We start from the raw sequence: 21,843 nt of genomic DNA, 5'->3' as shown, positions 1-21,843 counted from the left end.
TAAGCGCCACAGATCTGACGGGTCCATTTCGTCGGAATTGCTTTCTGATGGGTCTGCGAGAGCGATGAACATTGCGCAGGATGGTTCGGATGCGCATGGCTGCCGTTGTCAAGGTCGCCTCCCTGTACAGTCCACCCGAAGATTGTTTCGGCTGCCGTGAGGTGAGGCGTGAGACGAGATATCCTTCCCGACGACACCTTCCAGTGCGAGTCGGAGCCAATGAGGATGGTGACTCGATCCTTCATGTGGGTGTCGGGCAGGCGAACGTCTGCAGCAGTCAGGTTGCGTCCTGCCATCTTACTCAGGCCTTCTGCGTTTACAGGTGGACTTGTCACCGCGAATTTCGGGGACCTACAAAGCCTCGATGGTGATGCGTTTCCCGTCGTGCTGACTCTTCAGATTGATGGCAACGCGATTGCATCGCACAGATGACCTCGGACGGGAGTCTTCGAAAGTAACGAGCGACAAGTCCTCGACACCCCGAACTGGGAAACGCAATGTACGTGACAGGTCACGCCGAATAAACGTGCGCTGACGGCCGGAATCCAACAGTATGTGGACTAGCAGCTTGTGGCTGGCTCCAATCACCCACGCCCTCCTGGTTTACAGGTAGATCCGCGCCGCGCTGCAGTCCCCAGACAATTCGGACGTGACGTTAGGAGTTGCCTGTACGTCGTTCCGCGGGCTGACTTGACCCTCTCTGGCCTTTCGAACTCGTCTATTTGCAGCTGCCTCCGGTGTGTGTAGTATGTCGCAGAGAACTGTGAGATGCCCTTGGGAGCAACGGACGCAAACCAACGGCCTCAACACTGCAGCATCACGCAAAGTGACCCTTCAAGCCGCAACGAAAGCAGTGTCCACCGGTTCGTAACTTGCGGCGCTTTTTTTGAGGCGATATATGTACCGTGCACTCTGCAATATGGTGGTCTGCTGCACATAGAGGGCACTGCCGCTGTGATGGTTGTGACCATGGTTCTGCCCTCATCGGAGGTAGCGAAGCACCTGCTGGTAAGGCAGCAGCCGATCAAAGGCCTGAATCGGAAGCTGGGGTCTCGCGCTTTTCTTGAGGGCGCCGCTCTGGAGCCCTCGGAAGGTCGAAATGGCCTTCCTCGCGGACTTCTACCTGGATGCGCAGGAAGTCCAGTATCTCGTCCACTTGCTTCACCCTTTCCGTAGAGCTGCCTCTCTCGCTCACCTGCCTCGCACTTTCGGATGAGCTGGCTGCTCTGTCTGACGAGGATGCCTCCTTAACCCTCTGCTGGTACAGGATCCCGAGGTCGGGTGGCAGGGCCTTCATCAGTACACGATGGAGGACCACCGCGTACTCCGTCGCCACCACCCCCAGACCCTTCAGCGCGTTTACACGGAAGGATATCTGGTCGTAGAGGTCTCGGAGTTTCTCGACCTCTGCAGAGCTCCGCCCGGGGGCCAAGGCGAGCAAGCTGTCAATGTGGTCCTCAACAAGCACGTCGGCCCGGCCAAATCGGGCGGTGAGGGTGCTTATAGCCACGTCGTAGTTGGCTTCCGCGAGTCGGATCCCTTCGATTGCAGCCTTCGCCTTGCCCGTCAAGTAAGATGTCAAATACTTGAATTTCTCGATGCGAGCCAAGGCGGGATTGCTGTGAATGGTGGCATCGAAATGGTTCCAAAACGCTTGGCAGCTCCGCCGGTCGCCCGAAAATGTCGGGATGTGCAGCTTGGGCAGCGCGGCGAAGCGCGTGCTGGTGATAATGGGAGGGACCGCCGGCTGACCCAGGGTGGCGCCCGAGGCCTCGTTCGGGCGATCTCCCGTTCCCAAATCCCCAGCGACGGCGTGTGGATTATCCGCGTGCCTTGTGGCAAACTCAACACGTGCCCGAATGTACACTACCTTAGCGTCATAATCCCACGAGGCAACCAGATCTATATCGAAGTCCTCCTCGCTGAGGCCCTCCTGAATCTTCTGGTCGAGAGCTTTCATCTCCTCAGACCTCATGTTAACGAGGTTCAGAGGCCCTTGAAAAACAACACCAGGCGTGTCCGGATCCAGAAGCAGGGATTCAATGGTGGCAATTCCCTTGGTTATAGCGGCCCGAGCCGCACCATGGTGGTGGCGGACCTTGTCCATCGCTGGGGAAGCGCCAAAAATAGGCGACCGGGTGTCCTCGGCACAATCCACAGCGGCGGAAAGCATTCGACGACGAGGCCCGCGGAATCACACAGCCTCCCGGGAACCCAAGCCTCGCGTCCTCGACGTCTGCGCCGCGTCAGGTCAGGTCTTCTCGTGGCCCTAGTCTCCCGGGTTTAACGGCACCAGAATGTCGCGGATCGCGACGCAAGAAAGGAGCCCGACAGCCGGTCGCCCTTTCGATGGGCTCGTCACGCGGAACTGCCCGAGCGCGAGGCGCGAGCTGGGCCCGTGCCCCCGTTCCCGTGCAGCGGCCTCTTTATTGCTATCATCATTGTTGTTCCTGAACACCCACGGCGGATGACTAGTCCTTTAACCAGCACAGCAGCCGCACCATCCACCAAGAAAACCGCCGGGCCAAAGTTTAACGCTCCCAGCAAAAAAACGCGGCATCGACGCCCCGGCAACAAGCCACGACCGCATCCAACCAACCACCGGGAACGCCACTCACAGCTCTGAGAACTGACTGTCCGAAAACCCACCACCACAATTCCCAAGACACACCTACACGATCGTCTATGGGTCACGATCTGGACTCAACGTTGCCACCTGGGTCCATTGCAATCTCACTCACGGCAAGGCCACCACCAGCAACATTCCTTTGCAAAAATATTACGACACGTAATAGTGCAAGTGCAAAATTCACACAATCTCGTTATCGCGAGCACCACCCATGACGAGTACGCACTCGCACTCAGCACGATCAACACCATACTACTCGGAGCAGCAGAGTACAAACTCATGCCACATATGAAACCTGCACCGGACACTGGCCATGGTGTCATTCACGGCCTGGACTCGGACGTCACCTTCGATACACTCCTCGAACTGCTCCAAGCCAACAAACCTCAGATCCTACATGCCCGCCTAATGGGCAGCCCCACCCCGGCCTTAGTGACATTCCAAGGGCCCCACGTACCATTATATGTGAATATTAAAATCATGCACTACCGCTGCCGCCCCTTTCGGCGCACCGTGCAGGTGTGTCGACTGTGCGGTGACAGTTGACATTGACAAGACGTGTGTCCCAACCCCGACCATCCTAAGTCCCCTTACTGCAGACTGAGTGACCCCCCGAAAGACCGCACGTGTTCGCCCAACTGCAAACTGCGCAATCTTCCACACACCACAGCCATCAAAGACTGTCCTAAGAAACTGGTTCCAGCTCACTCAGTGTCAAAATCCCGTGCCTCCTCTTCCGGGAGTGCCCCACCATCTACTAGAGCCAACGACCCGCAACAGGAAAGCTTGTGAACGACCTCATACTTCCAACTTCACTCGCAACAAGTGTCACTCGTGACACAACGCCAGACCTCACATTTTCCCGCAATCCACCCCCTCTAGAATGGCGCGCTTACGAGACACTGTTGGAAGCGATCATTACATCCAAGCCCTCGCCTTGCCCCATCTTCCCCTTCGACAATGCATCGGACAAACAACACTCGAAGCCTGGTCATCTTTCCAAAAAGATCCTAGATTTCTTACTTCTGCGGACGAAGACCTCGAACGATGGACGGCCAAACGAACTGCTCTAGTGCGGAACCATACTAAACTCATTTCCCCCACAACTGCCAATCCTTCAGTCGAGTTCTACCTCGCTCATATGTGGGAGGCTCGGCGAGGCCTCGTCCACAGATGGAAAACTCGGAAACATAACCGCTCCCTCAAATGCAGAGTTGCGAAAATCCCATAGCGGGCGGTTCAAGATGCTCAGGTGCTGAAAACCCGGAACTGGCCATCTTTCTGCGATAAACTAGGAGGCATGTTGAGCACCAAGTGCACATGTCATATTCTCCGCCACCTCTTAAGGCCCAAACCCTCAAAAACCAGCGCAGCAGCAGCTACACCGACTCGTTCACAATCATCCGCATCCACATAACCACTTCCTTGATGCAGTCCGCACAAAACGGTATGGGTCCCCTGAAAACGCGCCAATTCCCACGCCCTTACCATACCTTGGCCTTCCTAACTCCTATTTCGCGCTCCCTTCACGATCCAAGAATTGGAGCAAGCCCCCACCCGCTTGACCTGCAACACGACGCCGGGAAAAGACCACATAACAAACAAAGCGCTTCGAAACCTATACGATGAAACTCTCTCATCCATATTTACCCTTCTTACCAAACATTGGGAAGCCAGAACCCGCCCCCAACAATGGCGGCATTCAGACATAATACCCGTATACCAAAGCCCCACTTACCTGTAGCCATCGACAACCTCCGGCGGATTTCGCTTACTTCGTGCCTGGTCAAGCTGTTCGAAGATATGGTGCATTGTCGCCTAACAATACTTCGAAGACAACGATCTCTATCCCCATACCATGTTCGGCCTCCATGCCCACCTATCGGCTCAACACGTACTCCTCCAACTAAAAGAACAAATAATCGATAACCTTAGCAAAACCCAGCCATGCCCCATCCTCGCTCTTAACGCCCAAGGAGCATTTGATAATGTCACGCACGAGGCCATCTTGCGAGACCTTTAAACAACTCATTGTGGAGTGGCTACTTATAAGGTCTTCCGAGCCTTTCTGACAGATCGGACAGTCACAATACGCCTGGGTTTCGCCCGCGTTTTTCATGCGGGCGAAAGGCCCGCGTGAAAAACGCGGGCGAAAGGCCCCCCCAAAGGATCCGTCATTTCCCCCCTTACTTTTCAATATCGCCCTCCTTCCATTTTCCGGCCAAACTACCCACAATCCCCAATATCCACCAAGCATTCTATGCTGATGTCTTAACAATCTGGACCAACCAAGAATCGGCGGTGCAACAGTGAGACAATATGCAGAGAGCCATCGACTACTCGACTATCTACAGCGTCGACGCCTCACCTCTGCACCCCAAAAATCTGCATTGCTTGTTCTCCGAGCACGCACACGCGGCCGTCCTCCATAATCAACCCCTGATCCGTGCGTCACCATATCATCCGTTCACGTTCGGTAAGTGACCACTCTTCCTATTCTCGGCTTCCCCTTGCAAGCTGACAGTTCGGGAGCCGCTCTTCTTCCCCACCTCTATCTGACCGTCACGCAGCTTAAGAACTTCATCCAAAGAGTCTGCACCCAGCAACACTGCCTCCGAGAAAAAGCCACCTGCCAGCTTATTCATGCGCTGCTGATAAGTTGCATGAAATAGGGGGCACCGTACGCCCAACTGAAACCAAAGAAACACTCCAAACTCGACCCATTAATTCGCAAAACATACAAAATTTCTCTTGGACTCCCTGCACTCTTTCCTACCACGCACCTACTCCGACTCGGCCTCCATAATACACTGTCTGAACTCCTAGAAGCACAGCAAGTCGGCCAGCTCGCTCGCCTCTCCCTCACCCTCCGGGACCCCACCGTTTTGACACACCTGGTTCATTCCATTTCTACTTCATTGGGCGTACCACAACGGACGTCCCCTAAATCCGTAGACACATCAAAGTCTCGCCAATTCCGAGCCATTTGCGCCCTACTTACAACGTGTGTCGAAGAGAAACACGCGTTCGTCTCCTAGAAAAACGATACTCAAACAACCCCGACAACCGCTACACGCACGTCGCAACCTACCGGCACCGAAGAAGGCGTGCAATGGTTGCCGTCAATTCTCAAGGCTCCATCCTCACATCCGCCACCATCCCTGATATCAACACAACTACCCCAGAAGAGACAGCCATAGCCCTCACCGCCACCACAGCCCCTACCGGCTATGTAACCATCCTTACCAACTCACAGCAAGCTTGCTGGAACCTTCTGACCAGATGCATGTCACCTCCCGCCCTCAGGCTTCTCCAGACAATGATGACCCTGCTTCACGTCCAAATCGTATGGAACCAAGGTAATTCCTCATTCCCAGGGAATGACGCGGGACACGCCGCTGCCCGCGATATCCTACTCCGGGCATTCCCATAGGGGGCGGGCTACTTGGCAGCACCCTCCTCCTACCTTCTGTGATGAAGTGCCCGTGGACGAAGAGGAAGAGGAGACCGAGCGCGCAGCTGCAACGAGTGCGTGCAGAAAAATCGAACCAGGCCGGTGATCAGGGGACGCCTGTGACGCGCTGGTCTTGAGAGCGCGGCCCTGTGATCGTTTCGGGGAAGACCCGGAGCGCAACCGCTGCTGTTCCCGAGAGCCGTCCGCCGCTGATCCAGACAACCCGTGGGCTGGCCGTGCCTGGAGCTGGTGACGCGCTGGGCGAGAGAGCGAGGGTCCGGATTCACCTGGAGGTGGAACCCTCCACTCACACCCGCTGCTACGCCCTCGAGCCGTGACTCATCGGAAAGGTCGACGATGCCTGCCCGACGACCCGGGCCTGGTTACGACGGGGCTTAGAACCGGTCATCGAGCCAGCCTCGCCGTGACGTCCTCGTCGACTCCGCACGCATCGGGACTTCAACACATCGACAGGGTGCGACATAACCCCGTAGGACGTTTGCTTTCTTTATTGCGGACCTTTCCGTTAGCCTCCTGCCTTTTTTAACGCTGATATCTTTCGTCTCGCGTACTTGCTTTCGTGCCCTAACTTCGGCTTCTTTAGTGTCATGCATAAAGCAACGTTTACTTGCGCACTCACAGGCCACTGACTCGTGACTTTCACGCCAATCCTGGGCCCATTCATTACACCATCCCGTTCCCAGTCGCTACACCGATATACTGCACCGCTGCCGTCAGAGCCGCCACATTACCCACCCCCTCATCCCTCCGCAACACTTGCGATGCCCGCATATTGCACAGCACTACACGGAAACTTATTTTAACACTCCTATTCATGATCATATATCCCCCTACATACCCTTACAACTACTCTACCTGCCACACGCAAAATACGACTTACCATCTGGTATGGGCATGCGCCGACCACCCTTCACCCACCCCGAGCAGTGAGAGTGCGTGCTGACCAGCTCTCATCTCGGGACGCAGGAACACCTGATCTCGCGGGCTAGAGCACCAGCAGCTGCTCGCGGCTTCCTGAACTGAGAAGAGGCCATCCACCTTTCTTTTAGATATTTTGGTGGGCTCAAATAAAACGTTTTTCCTTTACCACCACCTCCAGTACTTCTTGACCCGCAGCGGACTTAACCCTCACGCCCGCCCAAATTTGCGGGTTCAAATCCCAGCAGGGTCGGTACATATGACTTAAGCGTGTGGGGATCCTGGCGTCCGAGCCATTGCGGGAGCACTCGTTTAGTGCCGTCAGCGCCGCGCTTCCTCCCCCCCTCTCTTCCCGAAGGGCCACCTCGCCCCTGCGCCACTGCGTTGGGCTGAGCCAAAGCTTCAAATTCCTGACGAGGTGAAGGCACCGGCGGCCGTTGCGCGATAAAACACTGTCAGCCGGACAGCCGCCTTGGCCTGGTTCTTGCTTAACCTCATTTCATTGGCTTGTTTGAACGGCGCCCGAACTCCCCCTCGCCGAGACGCGGGACGCGCGCCATCGCGGGGGTCCGTTTGGGGAGACGCTCTGCAGTACAGCCTAAGGTGCGTAGCGATTTCCCTCACCGCCCGGTCGCAGCTGTTTTGCGCCGGCTCTAAGCCCGACAGCCCTTCCGGCTGCCGGCCCGTGCCTTAGGTTGATCCCTAGTCCCTTAGCTGACATATTAGCCGTACCTGACACTCGACGATCACGCCTTGCGGTACGCGCCTGGGAACGGACGGACAGTGTCTTTCTTTTGCGAGCCCATCGGCCAACACCCCAGATTTTGGCCCTATTGCTGAGCCCAGTGGTTCAGCGCGCAAATGTCGCGCTCACTTGCGCGTGGGGCCAGATCGCCCATCGCCCCTTTCCACCCACGGGGATGTTGATATGTAACAGAAGGGGTTGGCGCAAATAAACGCCTTCTTTTGCAGTACACTGGGCATATTACTTTGTCGCCCCCTACTCCACCTGCCCAACAGAAGCGGTGTTGAGCTGGCGCGACGGCGTCCCAGTTTCGTGAGCGGGCTCAGTTAGCTGGAACTCACGGTAGTTCTCTCCTAGTGTGCATCAGTGCATGCCTTGTGCAATGCTAGGGTTGTGTATATTCTGAAGTAGAGAGACCACAAGCGATGCATTGACGATTGATATGATAGTTCCATGGTTCAACCAAAAAGTTTTGTTTTAGATTCACGCTCACAGTCACGCTCGCGTGGTGCGAGGTGGTTGAAGACGACGGGGAACCGCAGCTCTGGCGAAAAGGCGATGTTTTGATTGGCAATAAGCCCACACATCGCTTTAACAAAATTCTTGAAAGGGGTGATTACTAGGGCATTGATTTACCTGAATATGGAGACACCCATGTATTGGTAAACCGTAAAACCTCTCATCATCATCATAATCATCTGCCTATCTACGCCCACTGCAGGGTGAAGGCCTCTCCCATCGATCTCCAATTATCCCGGTCCTGTGCTAACTGCGACGAATCGATCTCCGCAAAATTCTTGATCTCATCGGCCCATGTAACTTTCTGTCACCCCCTGCCCCGTTTACTTTCTCTAGGAATCCACTCTGTTACCCTTAATAACCAACCGTTATCTTGCCTTCGTATTACATGCCCTGGCCACGCCAATTTCTTCTGCTTAATTCCTAATAATATGTCTTAACGCGCGTTTGTTTCCTGAACCACTCCGCTGCCTTCTTGTCCCTTAATGTTACACCTATCATATTCCATTCCGTTGCTCGCTGAGTCGTCCTCAATTTAAGTTGAACCCTTTTAGTGAGCCTCCAAGTTTCTTCCCTGTAGGTGACTACCGGTAAGATGCAGCAGTCATGCACTTTCTTCTTCAGGGACAATGGTAGGCTGCCATTCATTATCTGAGAATGCCTGCCAAATGCCCTCCACTCATCTTTTAGGGCCCTTAAAAAGGTAAACCAGATCACGCCTAGAGCGCGTAATACATAGATCATTGAGAGTGCGAAGCGTGAGAAGCCGACCGTGCCCATAATTAATCACTGTTGTGTAACGATGAAATACGGTTCTAGCGAAGCGATCCTGAATCCTTTGTAGTCGAAGTGACGACAAATGGTTAATTAAAGAAGAGTGAGTGAGTGTGTAAACGAGCAAGTGAGGCAACGATTGATTAGGTGCGTGAGTGAGTGAGTGAGTGAGTGAGTGAGTGAGTGAGTGAGTGAGTGAGTGAGTGAGTGAGTGAGTGAGTGAGTGAGTGAGTGAGTGAGTGAGTGAGTGAGTGAGTGAGTGAGTGAGTGAGTGAGTGAGTGAGTGAGTGAGTGAGTGAGTGAGTGAGTTGCCAGCAAACGGGCGGACATAGCCGTGCTAGGTGTGCCGGAAATTGCTCCACCGCCCGAGCGGCACCATTTCTACGTTATTCGCAGCCAATCATTAAGGGTTGATACAGCGCGCAAAAAACCAGGACAGAAAGAAGAGGACGGCACGACGAGCGCTCGAACACGAACAACATCAGCACTCATGTTGTTGTCCTCTTCTTTCTGTCCTGGTTTTTTGCGTGCTGTTTCACCACTATGAATCTGTACCCACTGGACAGTTCGCGACACTTTTGAATCATTAAGGGTCAGAGAGGCCAGTATCCTTCAAACAGTTTAGGAAAAGGGATAAGATGTACCTCCTATCGATCCGGTGTCCTTTTGAAAATAGTATGCCCCCAAAGGCGAATAAAAACATGGTCGCAGTTCACAAAAAATGGTTTTCAAGAAAACTACCTGAAGGCAAAACACACGTGCAGACAACGACGACGCGTTTCCGTACCCATGTTTCCTCTCTGGAAGCCCGTCCGCCAGCCGGCAGACACATGAACGCTTCCGGACCAGTTTCGGAGAGGAAGGCGCCCGCTGCGCTCCGGACACGTGTTCTGACTTTGAAAAGCGTACGCAGGTACCGGATGCACACAGCTGGCTGGCAAGCACGTGCATTCAAAACTCATCCAAATAGTCTGCTGGCTCACAGTTCCAAGTCGCTCCGAGCAGGAGGCACAACAAGCAATCATGTCACGCCCGCAAGACACATTCAGCCAGGAACATTGGCGAGAACTATGGACGACAGAGGGAGCCGATATCTGGCAACAAGAAGGTGTTTATAAGTAAGTTGTGGCCGCGTTTATGGGCAAGTACGTAAATGACCTCGATACGAAATAACGTTTGCTGCCGTCTAACGGCCTAAATCTGAGGTAATCATTCATGTCTCGGAAAACAGTGACTCACATAAATTCTTTGCCGAGCGCTAAAAGTATATATCCTTCGGTGACACCACAGTAGCCCATTTTGTTGCGACGTGGTTGATGCTCTGTTTTTCAGTAGACACATCCTGCCGAATAGCGTGAATGTTAGGTACCAGTAGGTCAGGTCTAATCCACCCCGAATAGAGTAATGGGGTTCTACCGTCCGCAGGAAAGTGCATATGTCATCGCAGACAATCCATGTTTTTGTAGTATTTAAATGGACCAAATTGGTTTTAATGCGGAACCTTTTCAAGCATGTAACGGCGATACAACACGTGTTCCAAATATTTTCGCAGCGTTGCTAAGAAAGCAGCGTCGATGCCGGAAATTGCATATTGTAAGCGAGCAGCGTGAATGCAACTCATATTGTACCGTATATATCAGGACAATCCCCCTTCGTGGGCATGTGCGAGAATCCTGCGCCCGTGCCTGCTGGAGTGAGTCAGCCATCTTCGATGAGACGTCGCTGCCTGGCCTTTACTAGTGAAGGGCCACGCCCAATAAATGCGCACGTCGCCATGTCATCTACATATCTACGCAGCCTACACCTGGATCTACTAGGGCGCAACAATACTTTACATTCAAATCTAGCAGTGCGGATTCAGGAAAACTTTACGTTGAAACCGGACAGGGTGGATGCAGGCACATTTTAGACTCAAATGGGGCAATGTGGATGCAGACAAATTTTACGTTCAAATTCACCAGAGGATGCAAGCAAAATTTGCATTCAAACCTGGAAGGGTGGATAGAGGGAAATTTCACATTCAAACAGGAGGAAGTGGATCCAGGCAAATGTTTCGTTCAAACCGGGCAAGGTGGAGCAGTGAAGGAGTGGTGATAACGTATTGTGCACAGGGCACGAGAAAAGGGGGTAATTTGACATAAGTGACGACGAGGGTGGGGGGAGTGGATAGTGAGAGGAACGAACACCAGGAGAGCAGGGAAAGAAAAGTGGGGAAATGTGGAGGTAGGGGATAAGGATGCACTACGTCATCGCAAATCCGTCGCACATTTCTGGCTCTAAACTTATTTTCTCCCAAACAAAAAATCTCCTACTGAAAAACGGGCCACTTAGGCCGAGTTGGAAAACTATGCCCGCCGGGGCTGAACGGAATGCTAGGCTACCATGATGCCTGATTCTCCCACCGCCCTTCAAAAATGAGCGTGGGACGGAATATACGGGAACGGAGAGCCGCCCACGGCGGCCTTCTGAAGTAGCATTATTGCTTCAACGAACAGCGGAGCACTTCACCAACAATCCCTTCAGAAGACCGTGTAGTGGTTGTGACAGGCTCTGCTTTGACCACAAGACCATGAGACTGTAGTGATGTGCTGTGCCGGAACGTGGTTGTGTGGGGTTGACCAGGCGAAGAAGGACAAGATATGGGCCTCTACGGAGGAAGAGGAAGAAAACGGCGTGCGCTCGGGTTTTTGCTGGGGGATAGAATCTCGTCAAGGCGGGTTTAGCTGCGTGGTGTGCCGGGCTTCTAGATTCTGACGACCCGAGCTTCACCTCTCCCGGGCCCGTTCTGGTGGCTCCTTTCGAGGTGTCCGGGAAGCCCTGGCCATCCCGTCCGTTGTCTCCAGTGCGTTCGCGGCGTAGGCCCGATCGGAGACCTGGGTCCGCGCCAAGCTCCCGAAGCCTGACGTGGGGCGTGTGCCCCCCGACAAGTGCACCAGGCCGCACATCGTCAAGCGACCCCCGCACAACGTTCACGGGTCATCGGTCTCTCCTCGCGGCGTAGGCACGAGGTGCCACAGCAAGCACAAGCACTCTGCGCGAGTCGTCGCAGCTCCCATCACCGACGTGGATGGACAGTGGGACTGACGCCGGACTCCGAACGGGAGGAGACTACACATGCTTTGACTGTGCTGTATACTAGTCCGCCCTATTTCAGTCTCGCGTGAAAGTGTATGCAGTTAACGACTCGGGTACCTCCTCCCTTCGTGTTCACTTTGTGGATATTCTTGTTTTCGTTCCGCTACTAAAATATGTCTCTCTGTGTTCAACACCTGACGTTTTCGTCCGTGCGAAGGTCTAGCGCGAGGTGCTAGCGGGGTCCTTCATCACAAAAATGGGCGAGCCTGCCAGGATTCCCATTAACACACTGACCTACGGAATGCTACCTCATCCAGAAAGCCTCGCGTAATGGATCTCGAGAAATTAACCGCGCTCGGGGTACAGTACGGATTATCCGGGCCTGAGCTGCGAGTTTGGGTCGAGAAAGAACGCTCCGAGCAGCGCGAAGCATGAGCTGCGTAAAGAGAGGCGCGTCGCGGGGACGACGAGAGGCAGAAGGCCGCGGAAGAGAGGCACAAGGCCGAGGACGAAAGGCAGAATGCCGCGGATGAGCGTAAAAAGGAGCTTCTTCTGTTAGAGATCCGACTCCGGCAGATGCCACCAAATGAGACGTCCCAAGGAAATCTTCACAGGAGAATGGCGTCGGAGCGACTGGGTCGTCAGCACCCGCGGCAACGGTTAACCCCCAAAAACTTCTCCCCATCTAGGATGAGCAGCGGGACGACTTGCACGTGTATTTACAACGCTTTGAGCGCGTTGCGGCCGCCCAGGAACGGCCGCAGGAGAAGTGGGCCACGGCCATTAGCATGTGTCTCTCCGGGGAGGCCCTGACTGTGATAGGCCGCATGAACGCCAAAGAAGCGCTGAATTATCAGGCGGTGAAAAGAGCCCTGTTGCAGCGCTTCCGGTTTACCTCCCAGGGCTACCAAAACAAGTTGAGGGGAGCACGAGCCATGGATGGGGAGACCGGGCGACAGCTCGCTGTCCGACTTTCAGGTTACTTTGACCACTGGATTGAGATGGCGGGCGTACCGAAAACGTTCGAGGTACTCAGGAACCATGTCGTCTCTGAGCAGTTCCTTCGGTGCGGCCACTCCAAGCTTGTGGTCTTCTTGAAAGAACGGGACTGCAAGACGCTGGACGCTTTGGCTGACCATGCCGATCGAGTCTTGGAGGCGCAAGGCATTGATAATCTTGGGAAGATTCCTGGTGACGGGGCAGTAGAAGGTGGCCGCAACAATCCGAAGAAGTCGCCCCCAAAATGCTTCCTGTGTAACCGTATCGGCCACAGCACACCGGATTGCCGCAGCCAGACAGGACAGCATTGCAAAAAATGTGGCAAATTCGGGCACAAGGTGGAACAATGTAAGGTCCGGCCGAGCGAAGAGGATCAAATTGCCGCTTGCGTCATCACCCGAACTTCTAGCGGCTGCCAAGTTGCCATATCATCTGATGGCTCCAATGAGGTGGCAACGACTACAAGCTCTCATGATCACGCAGACCAGAATATCGGTAAATATTTAGTGGAAGGCCTGCCAGTTGTCGACGGGCGGGCACTGGGAAAACGCGTGCGCTTACTCCGGGACACTGGTAGCAATATTATCATCATTCGGCGTGACCTAGTGTCTGACGACCACTTTAACGGGAGGATGACAGAAGTCCTGCTGCTTGACAGTTCTGTTAAATTATTGCCTGAGGCGACCATTCAGGTGGACAATCCATACTTCGTGGGCGAAGTCACAGCCTCATGCATGGAAAATCCCCTGTGTGACCTCGTCCTTGGCAATCTCCCTGGCATACGAGCACCCCATGAACCAAACCCACGCTGGGAACGTACCCACGGCGGAGAAGACGAAACCATTGTCCCGACGGAAGACACACGGCCACTAACCCCTCCTGCCCTGATTTCAGCTGTGGCTAAAACAACAGAAAAGAAAATGGGCCCATTGAAGGTTCACCCCTTGATGTCGCCTACATTTCCCAGGATGAATTGGCCCAAGCACAAAAGAGGGATCCCGCTTTGAAGTCTTGCTACCAGAAAATTGGCAAGCGATTTTTTTCTGGTAAAGAACACTTGTACAGCTTCACGGAAGAAGACAGCATCCTCTACCGACAATACCATCAAAAGACTGGTCGAACCTTTCATCAGGTTGTGGTCCCTAAACAACTCCGCACATCAGTTCTCCGAATCTCCCACGAAACTATTATGGCTGGACATCAGGGGATACGGCGAACGACGGACCGAATTCTTCAGGAGTTTTACTGGCCAGGCCTACACGGCGACGTACGACGTTTTGTCAAGTCCTTTGATATGTGTCAACGAACAACCCCGACGGGAAGAAGAAGAAGGAGCTCGGAAGCGGTCGGGCAAGACGACAGCAGGACGGCGCCCTCGCGGTGTAGGCCCGAGGTCCGTCGCCGGCGCTTCCTTCGAAGTTTCCATTCGTCGCGGTGTAGGCGAAGAGTAAGCGGTGTTCCGGTGGCGTGGAGCGCGGGCAGCGAGGCCTCGCCGTGGTGCAGACCTAAGCCATTCCGTCCCGCCGCTAGCCATCGGCCACTGTCATGTGGTTGTCCAGCGAGACACCTCCACAACGACTCGAGTAACCTGCCCCGTGACCAACCAGAGAAGTGTGGTTCCGAGTCGTCACATCCAGGCCGACTCATCTTTGCGATCCCCGTCTGTGAGCGTATGACTTGATGACTTTGTCCGCAATCATCCGCACCTCTGCTTTCCGCGTGTAGTTTGCCGCTCTGTACATCAATCCAGTTATTACAGTTGGTGTGTGTGCATTTGCGAGAGCGTAGTCTAGGCTCGTAACTTTCTACGCGGTCCGGCCCAACATTCGTAACGGAGACCACGAATCACGAATCGTGATTGGTGGTCTCATTGCCACCAGAAAGTGTTTCACATTACAGTGCGCTAAAATGAAAATGTACATATAGGTAACTATACCTTATTTGGTCCGCAAAACGATTCAGCTTTTTTATTCCCAACTTTTTTTTGTGGGGGATAACTGCGAAGGTTGGACTCACTTTTAGCTTTCGCGGTTCTATGAACTTTCTTTATGAGCGGATGGTAATTTTTTCCCGGCCACGATTTGGTAAAGTTATAGGCGGGTGAACAGAGTAATAAGAGATTTAGCTTTGACAAATTTTGCATCACAAGGAGTCATTTTTGCGTACCGTAACAGGTTTGCAATAGTGGCACCACAATTTTCTATTAGTTTGGTTACAGTGTCTTTCTTCGTGTCTTTTTTTACATTTTACGCAGGTTTCTTCTGAAACATAAGGACTTAATACTGGCCGGAAAAAAGGATGCGCGTGTGTTCATTCCGCTTTGCGGAAAAGCGCACGAGCTGAAGTGGTGAGGAGTAGCACATGTTTTGCAACATCGCATGCTGAGAGTGTTACGACAACCGTGCCGATATTTTTTTACAGTTTATTGTCAACCGCGATAGCAATAGTCGCCGACTTCGCGCTACGTCTCTCACACGTCTGTATTTCTTTTTGTTTTGTACTTTTTTCCTTTCCGGATAGATGTTTGCGATACTAGGTAACGTTTGAAGCGGATGTCCTTCAGACGCATACGTGCACTTTTTCTTTTGCTTACGTTTCTGTGCGCAAGCATTTTCGTGGCCGCTACTGCGGTTTCGCTGTGGCGATGGCGATGGCGATGGCGACGGCAGTGTAATCAAGCTAGCAAAGGCAGAAAGAAAACGGCGGAGGAAAATGCAGCGAAAGGGTGAGGGGAGGGCAGTACGCAGAGACCGCACGAGACGCTGGCCGGAGCGTGAGACAAAGCTGGGAGGGGGAGGGCAGCCAACACCACATAGGTAAGTTCAGGCCTCTTCACTACCACCGTGGCGTCACTCACCTTGCCCGTCGATGCGCTCGTGCGAGCCGCTGCGACGCGGATGCTTCCCGCACGGCGCCTACTACAGTTGAATAAAACATTAATTTCTGCATTGCAGCGATGAAGGCACAGAATATAAAATTTCTGAACGAACGTCATTTCACATCAACATGAAATAATGCTTTTGTGCTCTGTCTTGGCGGACGTAACTGCTTCAGATAGCACTTAAAAGAAACGTACACAAGTACCGGGCACCTTGAAGAATATTTATTACAATGTAAGTATCATGTATCATAAGGAACACATGAACTTCAAGCTTTTAGTATAGTCATATTGACATCTATGACCACATTGCGTGATATAAAAACAGAAACGGACAAGATTAAGCAAAAAACAAACAAAAACAAGGCACTAGATTATTTATTACAATGTATCAAAATTTACCACAGCGAAAAACGTTTAGCATCTGGTACAGTCATATTTACAGCCATAATAATATTGTGGGCCGAACAGAAAAACCAAACTGCTTCGGTTAAAGAATGAAACAAACTAGCTAATGGAGTATTTATTACAATGTATAAAGAGTATCCCAAGGAACAAACATTTAGCATTTGGTACAGTCATAATTAAAGCCATAATCACATTGTGGGATAAAAAGAAAATCCGAACTGGTCAGCTTCAAAAATTAGCCATTAGTAAAGCTTGCTTTATATTTAAGCGAAGTGGCCACTAGCAAAGTTTACTGTAGCGTTAGCAACTTTCTTTGATTTGTGCAGGCTTTTTCTTTCATGACACTGTCATTCCTGCAAGCAACATAATTTTTAAGAAGCGTGTTGACCGCCGGTTTTAGAATGTTCTTGAGTACGACATCTGGATGATGGCCGCTTGCACACATGTCCAACTGCTCGCCGTCACTTAGTAGAAACTGCATGATGCCCAAAAGCACCATTCTTTGGTTGGCTTCTGCATGAAACCGCTGCTCCTGTTCCTTATATACAAGGTGCTCTATTACCGTCTTCGTGCCAAGAACAATATTAACAACAAAAGGCTGCGGAAACTTCAAGCCTCCTCTGCTCATGCTGTCAATGAGTACGTGCTCACTTTGCTGCAGTTCTCGGTCAGTTATCATGAGCTGTGACTGACAATCCTCACATGGCTGACGTTTAATTGCAGCCTGCGCACAATAGCCGCCAATGTCAGTTTGTGATGTCTTCAGGTCCCTTTGGGTGGGTTTGATGGCATACTTTGCTATTAGCATCTCGGCATTAAGCTCCTGTTCTTTTGGTTCCAATAACAACAGCATGTCTTTCAGCACCAAAGTGTTCTGCAAGCAAATCTTTGTCTCCGCTTCGAATACCTCCGTGATTGACACGTTGTAGTGAGATCCGCACATTTGGTGGTACTTCCCAAACCTGGCCTCAAGACAATCTGTTTGGAACATCCCCAAAAGGATGTACCTAAAGCCCAACTCATCAAGGCAATACCATGACAGGTCAATCAATGAATACGTGCTTAGCCGGAGAGCAAAGTGGGTCTCATTTGTCAAATCCTGAGCCGTGGTTCCCCTCCGGCTCCACCTGTCAAGCCAGGTTAGGAACTGATCAAGATACTGAACTTGCAAGAAAGACATATCCTTCACAGGCTGCTTCCAAACATCGCGTAGTCTGTGCCCCTTTTCTGGAGTGTTAAAATTCACAATGCTCCACCATCTGACAATCAAATCAATAAAGGTGGCCGTTTCCTGCACTGCAGCCAAATGAAATTTCTGCGCTTCAAGTGAAAAAGCTGATGACACAAAGCGGTTAAAACTATCAACACCAATTTTACATTTTGATGCTCTAGGTGGTTTAGATAAACTGCTTTATAGGTTATACGATAGGCAACCTTTTCAAGCTTGCTTTGTTCACCCTGGTACAGCTTCTTCAAAAAAAGTAAAGGAAGCTTTTTCGTCCTCACCACTTCCACAGCTTTCAAAAGAATGGTACAAAAATGACTTGTCACCGTCCTTCTGATTGAGCCCATTGTTGCGTATACATTTGAACAAGTGAACAGTGTCCACAACATAAAACCATGGCTGCTGCGGGTTGGCACGATGAAAAACAAATCCCTGGCTTATTTTTCTCTCTAAATAGAGACCTCATTTTCCTGTTTCTGGCATTTTGTTCTGTTATGATTGCAACAACCTGTAGACCAGCGCTTTCCATCATGGTTAGTTTCTTTAGAACATCATGCGGCTCCATTGCTGTGATACGAGTTACCGGAAGAATATGAGCAACATCTTTATAAGACGAAAGCAAAGACTGTACCATGAACACATGCGCTTTTTTTGCTGATTCCGCACAATGCGCAGCAAACCCTGTTAGGCAGCACCTTTATATTAAAAAACTCCTGCAGGTGTATTTCATCAAGCATTCCTGTCACATTTTTTATGAGGCTTCAAAATGGTTACTCTGTGTTTATTGCACCTCAGAAAACCTTCTTTGCACTGTTCTTGCGATGGGCTCACGTCATGTGCTGCGCAAACTGGCTTGATGGTAGTGTCATGCGGCAAGACAAGCTTGTTGCTGTGGCGAAAAACTTGTATGCGTGTGCAGAAATTGTGCGCAATATACTGCTAAAAACTAGAAGCTCTGTAGAATACCACACACCATTGCTCTTCTTTGTCAGCAGCTTGCATTGTTCCTTAAGGAAGATTAGTGCGTCAGCCCTCTCATCATCATGCAGCTCATCATCACAAATGCCATTCAGCAAGGATAAAACCAGCCTAAGCAATCCTCCCACTTTGTCCTCTAGTTGATGTGCCTTCTTTTCACAATAGCGCTCCACGCTGTCTAGAAGGCTGTCCAGCGCACGGACATCACCGACTTCGTCAGGAATTCACACATCATTCGACAATAACGGTGCGCACCTAAAATACGGGGAAACGGACAGGTCCTCTGTCACTACCCCAGATACAAGCATCTCCAGGTCCTGCAACGCCGGTTTGATGTGGGCGACGATGAGGCACGTCTCGCATGCTGTTGTACACAAAAACTTCTTATTTGGACGCTCTTTAATCCGAGAAATAAGTTCACCAAGATTACCAACTTCGTACTGTTTTTCTTCTTTTTCAAACGTTGCTTGCGACTCGTCTATGGCTTTCTGGAGTAGCTCATTTTCAGTCCGCTTTCTTTTCACTTCAGGCTCTTCTCGCGACGTGCGCGAATCCAAGATATACGAAAGGCAGTCTGTAAAAATGGCTGGGAAGGCGTCTGGAGTTAGCCGTGTCAACTTCATAAGTGCTTCAATGGTTCGTCCATCGCAGTCCCTATACGTCGACGTTGTACGCAGGTGTTCCGACTTGAAGTGACGCTCGCGAACCTGCGTGTGACAGGAACAAAAAAAAACACCAATTAGCATCTCCTGGGATAATTACGAGAAATCTCGTCCATTCCGAAGGGGTACGCTTGATGCAGCTTACCTTGGGGTCCTTCAACAGCCTCACGTCGACGTCGCTCCGTCGCACATCAAGCTGCCATTCCGCTCTTCGCTTAGCGTCTCGCGGAAAAGAAAACAAGCGGACTTTCGGACCATTGTCATAGTTCCCTCGACAGTTGGGTACACAACACCACCCCATGTCTCAGGATACATTCGTGAACGAAATAAATTCGGCGGAAGTGGTTACTGCAACACCGAACTGCACGCACGGCATGGTGTAATTCAACGACAACGGTTGAAATAATTATCACGACTACCGCCACCTGTCGGAGACTCTGATAACTTACGGCGCTGCCGCAAAGGTACGGGTTACCATGGTGCTCGCTCTCTCGAGAGAGGTCGCCCTCCGCATCTCCTGTCAACGTATCCCGGAAAAGCTGCTGGTATGGCGTGAGAGGCTCGGGCCAGGTTGAATGACGTCACACGAAGGCACGCCGGAGTGAAGAGGCCTGAACTGATCTAGGTGGTGTTGGGACAGCACCCGCTGCTATGGTGAAATCTATCTCACTGCCAGCCCCTTCAAAGCTACTCCTCCGTGCATGGCTCGTGCGAGCCATGTGACATTTCCGCGTAGGTTCAAACACTATGTGCAACAACACTCTCGCCGGCGGTGACAACGCGCTACAAGATAATAGCACTGTCGCGCGCGCTACCGTGCGTTCACTGGTAACACGAACACTTTTTGAGAGGCCGCAGATAAGCCACCGAGACCGAGAAGGCCGCAGCTCGCTCTGCGATCAAATTTTGAATTAGGGAGTATAGTAGTTGGCAGTGCATTTTTGTTTCCATTTTGTCGTCGCCACTTCCGCACGTGTGCACAATCATCCAACTCTCTCTCTTTGACTGCAAGGACTATCCGCAAATTTTGTGTTTTGAACCCTGACCACGACTCGGGTTTTATGGGAGAAAACTTTGCGTATTAACCACCTTTCTCTAAGAAAGGACATAAGGAAGGATGTAGAAGAAAGACAGGAAAATTAACCTGGCTACAGCCTCGTTTCCTAACCTGCACGTGGGAAAGGGAAAGTAGGCAAAAAATAAAATGGAGAGACTGAAGAAAAGCTGGAGCAGGCAGGTATGCCCAGCACTAAAGCACTAAACGTTCAAGTTCAGTAATTGCCACTGGAGGATTTGTGTCTAAAGTCTGGTGTTTAAGTTTGTCGCCCGTGGAAAGCGTAAGAGTTTCTTATTCGCCTTCTGAGCGGATGACAGAGAAGGCCAGTGAGACAGGATGGCCGCCGAGAGTCCAGGTCCTTGAAGTGCTGACGACAATTTCTTTTTTTTAGGTGAGTACCGTGGCTACTCGCATAAAACGTGGCGTATCGTCTCCGGCGTTCCGCATGTTTCACACTCCTCACTTGCTGCAATTCCTATTCATGAGTAAGCATGTGTGAATGCTTTTCCCAGCCACAGACGACAAAGAAGAGTTTCGTCAGATCATGGGAGGCTTACTGGAAGGGGGCGTTGCAGGTGCGGGTCAAGGGCACCAATACGGCCAGATGTGAATTTTTCTGTTGACCAATGAGAGATTTTTTCCCGAGCAAGTATGCGGAGGGCCCAAGCTGCGTCCGTCCTACACAATGTAATTTGTACAGTCGTCGCTGTATGATACGCCAACCGGGCAGCAGCGTCCGCACTTTCGTTGCCGACAATGCCGCAGTGACTGGGAAGCCACTGCAGGGTGACTTCATGACCCGCCTGGGCAGCATGGTCGTACACCATTCTTATTTTTGTCAGTAGCTGTTCGTGAGGTCCCCAGCACAAGGCTGACTGGAGTTACTGAAGTGCAGGCTTCGAATCACAGAAGATAGCCAATCTCCGGCATGAACTTCGCTCGATGTTGTGATGAGCGCTACGGATGGCTTTGTTCGGTATCTGTGGAGGTTTTAAGATTGGTTATCTTGAATTTGCTGGACAGTGACATACTAGAAAACACCAAGCACCCTAAGAAAGGGCCTTTGTGTCTTCTAGTAAACCATTTCTGGGTCTTCAAAACATCTCTGCAAGGACACGTATCTTAATTATGGAGAAATAGTGGGTGAGGATGCTCGAAGTAGCAGGAATATTCTCCGGGAAGAGACTCCCTTCTGAATTGCGCCAGCTCTTCAACATATACAATGGTCAAAGCATCGGGGTTCGACGTGTTAACTGTATCCTAAAAGTTATATGCGACTTTGCAGCGCGTTATTTGGCGGTAAGATTTCAGCCACACTTGAAAGTATCCCGGTTCTGTTAAGTAAATGAAACTCTTTTTTAAATCTTTCAAGTGGGGAGGTGCCATTGTTATGGTTGATTCGTTGAGTGGCAGAATAAAAACAAATCAGCTATAAAATTACCATGAAGGGATGGCAGTACCTCATATCTAGCCGTGACATGCATTCAAATTATTAACTTAA

The 21,843-nt window shown here is 51.5% G+C and overlaps 1 protein-coding gene and 1 pseudogene across 1 annotated transcript in view; one reads left to right on the top strand and one right to left on the bottom strand.

Moving 5' to 3' along the window:
- The first annotated feature begins 10,046 nt into the window (after window positions 1-10,046).
- LOC144159897 (thiopurine S-methyltransferase-like) overlaps window positions 10,047-21,843 on the top strand; it is a 33,677-nt gene continuing 21,880 nt past the window's right edge. The window contains exons 1-2 of the mRNA XM_077691552.1: window positions 10,047-10,178; window positions 15,389-15,481. Coding sequence (XP_077547678.1) covers window positions 10,084-10,178; window positions 15,389-15,481 — 188 coding nt within the window. The 5' untranslated portion in view covers window positions 10,047-10,083. The remainder of the gene's footprint in view (window positions 10,179-15,388; window positions 15,482-21,843) is intronic.
- On the bottom strand, window positions 15,757-19,586 carry LOC144158050 (uncharacterized; annotated as a pseudogene).

Source organism: Haemaphysalis longicornis, unplaced genomic scaffold (assembly GCF_048455015.1).
Source record: "Haemaphysalis longicornis isolate Haplotype H1 unplaced genomic scaffold, Haemaphysalis longicornis Haplotype H1 scaffold_10, whole genome shotgun sequence".
NCBI lineage: Eukaryota > Metazoa > Arthropoda > Arachnida > Ixodida > Ixodidae > Haemaphysalis > Haemaphysalis longicornis.
Note: the sequence above shows the minus strand (reverse complement) of the source record. Positions and strands in the feature narration are given on the sequence as shown.